This window comes from Phaethon aethereus (assembly GCF_964289735.1).
Source record: "Phaethon aethereus genome assembly, chromosome: 1".
Taxonomy (NCBI): Eukaryota; Metazoa; Chordata; class Aves; order Phaethontiformes; family Phaethontidae; genus Phaethon; species Phaethon aethereus.
Genome location: NC_138575.1, coordinates 28702545 through 28708544, shown reverse-complemented (window position 1 = coordinate 28708544; position 6000 = coordinate 28702545). Strand labels below are relative to the sequence as shown.

General features: G+C 44.9%; 1 protein-coding gene across 1 annotated transcript in view; it reads left to right on the top strand.

Moving 5' to 3' along the window:
• Nucleotides 1-811: 811 nt before the first annotated feature.
• Nucleotides 812-6000, top strand: part of CAPZA2 (capping actin protein of muscle Z-line subunit alpha 2) — a gene marked incomplete at its 5' end in the record, with an annotated part of 31328 nt that continues 26139 nt past the window's right edge. The window contains one exon of the mRNA XM_081998804.1: nucleotides 812-850. Within this exon, the coding sequence (XP_081854930.1) occupies nucleotides 812-850 (39 nt within the window). The remainder of the gene's footprint in view (nucleotides 851-6000) is intronic.

Genomic DNA, 6000 nt, shown 5'->3' with positions numbered 1-6000 from the left:
TACCTGTAATGTCACACTGCTGGAAGACGCTCTTCACATCTTCTTATGCTTGTGGTAAAAAATTTCCAATCTGTTCTTTTTTTCCTGCTTCCTCCCGTTGACCACATTCCTTTTCCATGTCCGATCTTCTACAGTACCAATCATTTCACACAATCCGTTTCCTCGGTCTCTGTTGCTGGCATCAAACTGAGCTTTCCAAGATCTCTTCCAGCACACTGCAGGGTACTCCACAGAACCCTGCTAGCACTCGCCCCCACCCAAACCCTCAGCTCCCCCCACACCCACACCACCAACCCGCACTGAGCGTGCTGCCAAGGGGATGCCTGAAACCCGGCGGCTTTTAGTTGTGTCTGCCCAAATTTACAGTGATCTTACTTCAACGACTCATTTTGCTATTAGAACAGACGGGAAGCCCCACTGCTCCTCACGAAGACGCCCTGAGGGGCGCAACAGGCCCTGCCGCCCTGCTCCCCCCGATTCTCTGCCGCGACACCCAGCCACCGCCTGAGGTCCCCGCTGTCCCCGAGCAAGCACCACGACAAGGACCACCCCGCGCCCCACAGACACAGACACAGACACGGACGGGAAGCCCCCCAGCAGCCTGCCCGCCGGCCTGCCGCTCCCCTCCCCCACACCGCTAACCGCCCCACAGCGGGACCCCCACCCGCGCCCGCGCCCCCCCCCCCCAGCGCGCATGCGCAGAGACGCCACCTCCCCAGCGCGCCGCGCAAGGCGGGGGGGCCGCCCCCGCCCTTCCTGCCCGGGAGGGAGGAGACGGGGGCGGTGGCGGCGGCCGGAGCCAGACGGGAAGATGGCGGACCTGGAGGAGCAGCTCTCCGATGAGGAGAAGGTAGGTGTGGGTGGGGGTGCTGCGTCGAGCTGGGCCGCCCTGTTGTGTGTGCTCCCCCCCCGCCCCGGCCCTCTGAGCCGGGAGACCGCGGGGTGAGCTCGGCTCTCGCCCTGCGGTTCGTATTTTTACCGTCGCCCGGCGGCCGGGCCTGTCAGTCAGGGGGACGGGAGGAGGGTCGGCGGGGAGGCCGGGATGGGGAGGGCTGGCCCGGCCGCCGCGCCGGCTCCGCCGCATCTCCCGCCGCTCCTTGTACGGTGCGGGCCCGGCGGGGGGCGGGGCCCGGCAGCCGGTGGAGGCGGCGGCCGCCGCTCTACCGGCTCCCCGCTGCCGCCCCCGCCCGGTGTGCGGCGAGGGGGGAACGATAGGGAGAGGCAGCAAAGACGCGGAGGGGCTCTCCTCTCCCCTTCCCCCGCCTCCGCTTCCCCTTTCCGAGCCGAGGCCTTGCCCGTGCCGGCCGGCTGCTCCGGAGCGCCGGCTCTGTCCTCCCACAGAGGGGCTCTGTGCCGTGGCCCGGGCCCCAGAGCAGGGCCGGCCTCGGCCATCGCGTCCCCCTTCACCCCCGCAGGCTCCGGGAGGAGATGGGGTAGGGGAGGCTGGGGAAAGGAGGGAGGGTGGGGCGATGAGGAAGGCCGTGTTACTTCCTATTAGGAGACAGTAATTGGGGAAGTGTCCGGTCAGGGAGCAGAGGGTCTGCGTTAACGAGATGTACGTGTAATCTCTTGGTGGCAGTTGGAAACTTCTTACGTTTTAGACATTTTTTTTCCAGAAAAGTCTTGCAAGGAGCCAGGCCGTCTTGTAAGACCTCAGTTATTAGCGCTCCTTGTCTTCCTCTGTTGGATTCAGCTTCATGGCAACTGCCTGTTTCAGAGCTAGGGTGTGGTGTTTTGTGTACATGGTGCTGGTGCACCACTCATATCTTTATGTAATGCACGGTATTATTCATTTCCGACTTTAAAAATGTAGGCTTTCGTGGCCCTGGAAGCTGTGAGATGACTTAAATGCGGGAGACATCAAAGAAATGATGTTTCAAACTTACCTGAAGTTAGAAGAAGGATGTCTAAAACGTCGAAGTAATTACAATAGGACAAATTTTCTGCATGTTTGAGATTAATAGGACCATGCTTCAGAACTAGAGATGCACTCATGTGCCATGAGGTGCATAGTGCTAGCATCGCCCTATTTTTTTCCCCAAGAGGCTTTAAGACTGTTCCCTCCTCTACTTAATGCACATTCAAGAACTGTCTTTCTGGTGGTACAAGTAGGAATGGAATAAAGATGTGCGGTAATCCATGATTTGTTCAGGGCCTTATAGAAAATACAACTAACTCTAAGCCAGTATGTTGTTTCTAGGGGGTATGCATGAAAACATTTAGACTGCAAGTTACCTTGGCATCACAGAATGGTTGAGGTTGGAAGGGACCTCTGGAGGTCGTTTTGCTCACCCCCCTTGTGCCAGCAGGGTCATCTAGAGCAGTTTGCCCAGGACCGTGTACAGTTGGCTTTTGAAACTCTTCAAGGATAGAGACTCCACAGCCTCTCACTGGGCCACCTGTGCCAGTGCTTGGTCACCCTCACAGTAAAAAAGTGTTTCCTTATGCTCAGGCGGCACCTCCTGTGTTTCATTTTGTGCCCACTGCCTCTTGTCCTGTCAAATAGTAAAAGATACAATGACAGTTTTATCTTGCCTCTATATGATCTTTTGTGACTGATGGAGTTAAGTCCTGAACTTTCTTCTATCCATTAATTCCGCTTTTACTTTTCTCCCAAAATGGGTGCAGACCTTCTAGAGACTCTTCTTGCCACAGCATAAGTGAATAAAGTCATCACTCTTCCATTGTAAATTTAAATTGATTCCTTTATCCGCTTCAGTCCTAAAATTGATTGTCCTATATGAGCAGAATTTTCCAAGCCTGGCAGTATATTTTATCGACTAATAGAGCAAAGATGGGTAACATTGCAAACTCTGGGAAAAGCAGGCAAATATTGATGCAGGTCTTGTGATGCCTTAAGATTTTAATTCTGATATGTTTAAGTTGTTTTTATCATAAAATGATAGCACATGTACTGCATAAAAGCTTTAATCATTTTCTGATGGTATTAAACTAAGTTCTAGATGATTGTGCCCTCTAAGTGGATTAAATGGAAGACAATACTCAGTTTAGAGTAAAATATTTTGGGGGGATGTAAGTTACTGTAATTAAGTGGACAGATTTGCCGTCTACTGAGCCACTAAATGAATATTGTAAAAGGAACTGAATTTAGAAGTACAAGTTCGTAACACATATGGAGATCTTGATCTGAATTTATTCAGTTTTGATTAATTTCTGATGTCTCAAATGACACTTGTTATGAAAGGTACTGCAAATATTTTTGAAGTTAAAACTTGTCTAACTCCATAAAAATGTTATCTGATTCACTTTTACTGAGCTAAAAAAAAAATCAGCTGGATAGCATTTGAAAAACACACCCTTGTCACCCATCCAGTTGGGACTATAAAATAAATGTAGGAGTAGAGGCAGACAGGCAAACATTCATTTTCACAGGGAATAAATCACATTGCTCCTTTATATACTTTTCTCCCATGATATGGAACTGATAGTGTCGAAGGCTGACATGGATGCTGATGGTTGTATAGTTTTGTATGTAATTTCAATAGAGACATAACTATAACATTGGTCAAAACTGCTGAAATTCAAGGAGGGAAGAAGGTGAACAAAATAACAGAACTTGTTTGTATCAGACTCCTAATAATGCTGTAAAAGTATAAGTAAATAAAAGATCAAGTGATGTAGTTATGAGTTCTGAAAGGTCTTGGATTCATCTTTTGCTTCGTGTATAGTCAGTAGATGTAAGTGTTGCAAAGACAGTAAGCAATTCCATTTGCAGTGGCTATACCTTCCTGTTGCTATCTAGTAGTCAGTTTAAGATGGCTGTATTTAGCTCTAACATAGTTCAGATTTAAAACTTGCAGTGTGTAGCATAACTGAGAATACAGACAGGGAGTGAATTGGAATAGCTGGAATAGCAAAACAGAGTTACGGTTCAGGTGAAGAAACTCTGAAACCAAGGAAGGAGAAGAGCCAGTTGCCAAAAAGAGCGTAATTTCAATATGTAAGATTGCATAACTGGTTTCCAACCGAGTTTTGTTCCTTAGATTCACATTTTATCATGAGATTATTGAAGCCTTGCTGATCTTTCAAAGTGATGATAAATTTGAAAAAGCTTTTTTAAAAAAATCTGAGAACTATTTGTAGTAAATACAGTGTGTAAGATTTATGTACATCCAAAGATCTGAAGTTGGGCCATTGCCAATGAAAGTTGCTAGGGATTTCCCATTGCTAAAACCAGCTTTTGTGAGATAGTGTTTTATAGTTGTTTTATTCACATAGGACCATGACATTTTGGAAACTTTTAGATAGATGGAAAAAGAAAAGTTTCTGTTTGTTTCAGTCTATAAATAAAAATGAGGTATGGGAGAGGGAAATCTTGAAGCCCTGAACTCCTAAGGGAGATGGCAACGGGAAGTCATCACTGCTGTGCCCTTCCTATGGGTAATGCATCCTCACTTAGCAAGTGTTGAATGCAATACCTATTTATTTATCCAGCGTATTTGAAGTAGTTTTTTTAAAGTCTAGTAACCATTTTTTTTTTTCAGTTTAATTTTATTCCAGTTTCTATACAAATTGTTTTCCTACCTGTGGCTAACTAAGAAGCAAATATAACAAAGTTTTTAATGAGCATATTAGTGGGTGTATAAAAGCTACAATTTACCTACATGAATATAGGCAATGATTAATGGGGGACTGATTTTACTGTAAAAGATGCGTTTACTAATGTAAATATTTACTAGCAAACAACAGTGCAAATGCAAAAGAAGACTGAAACTATTTAAATCATAGAACTGGTGTTTTGTGGTCCATTTTTGGTGACTCAGGGATGTGTTTACTGTAGATTTTTTTTATCTTTTTTTTTTAATGTGAATCCTGTTCCCTACAAAGCACAGGAGTTAAATAGCTGTGTTGATATCAAGATAAAGCCTGAGAAAATAAGGATGCCTTCAGGGAGGAAAGGGGAGAACCCTTGCAGGAAAGGATAGCACATCAAATTTTTTAATGCAAAATTAGCTCTTGCATTCCTTAAAATACTAAGCATTTGACTATGGGAATTGTCAATCATGATTTTAAAAAAAGGAACCACCCCTCTCAGTAAAGTTATGTCTCAGTAGTTCCACTTGTTCAGGAAGGCATATTGACTAAGGTGGGGTTTAACGGTAGGTCAGCTTGCTGTAACTGGAGCAAAACTCTCCTGATGAGCAAGTAGTCCCATTTGTGAAAACCAGCCGGTGTAGCTTCCAGGTGCATTGGGTAACTTTGTAACTTCTTGAATTAGGTGTCAAAACCTACAAATCTAAGTAATAAAGGTGGTTGTCTTAGACCAACAAAACTCTGCAGTGTAGTTTTGTCAGATTAAGGAAAACTTGTTTCTTTAGTCAGTGCTTTGAGGTGAAAAGTCTATGCTAGTAAAATGCATTCTCTCATGTGTGTAACTTCATCTTTAAAATGTAATACATTGACAGCAGATCTCACTTGCATGCACAAGCCCACCAGTGCAGAAGGTTCAGGTGTTTCCTTAATGCAAACATAATCCTTTTTCCTGAAACTGCTTTGGAAGAATTTTTTGACAAAAATCCTGTTACTTTTTAAAAATCCTTACATGTATTAAAGCCATGCATATGCTCTAAGTCATTAATTTTGGAAGGATCTCAAATTCTGACTTTAGGAATTGCCCTGAATGAGACTTGGGAGACCATAGATGATGAGAAGCAGAATGTGTTGATGTAGAAGCAGGATTTGAATAGCCTTTTCTGGGTATAACTGCATTGTAATCTATAAGGTAAACTCAAAGTTTTGCACGTGTCCTTAATGTTCATTCTTTATAATTCATCAATGTACACTTGTGTTTTACATGTAAAAGTGCAGCTTTGCTAACGTGTTTAGCAGAAGGACATTGTGAGCTCCCTGGTTCTTGTTTATATTTAAGTTCTGAATGGAACTGGAAATGCTGTAGCCAGTTCTGATGACAGGTTGAAAAACCTTTAATACTTAAATGTGAAATAATTCCGTTATTGTTTAAGCGTATCTTCTGTTTAA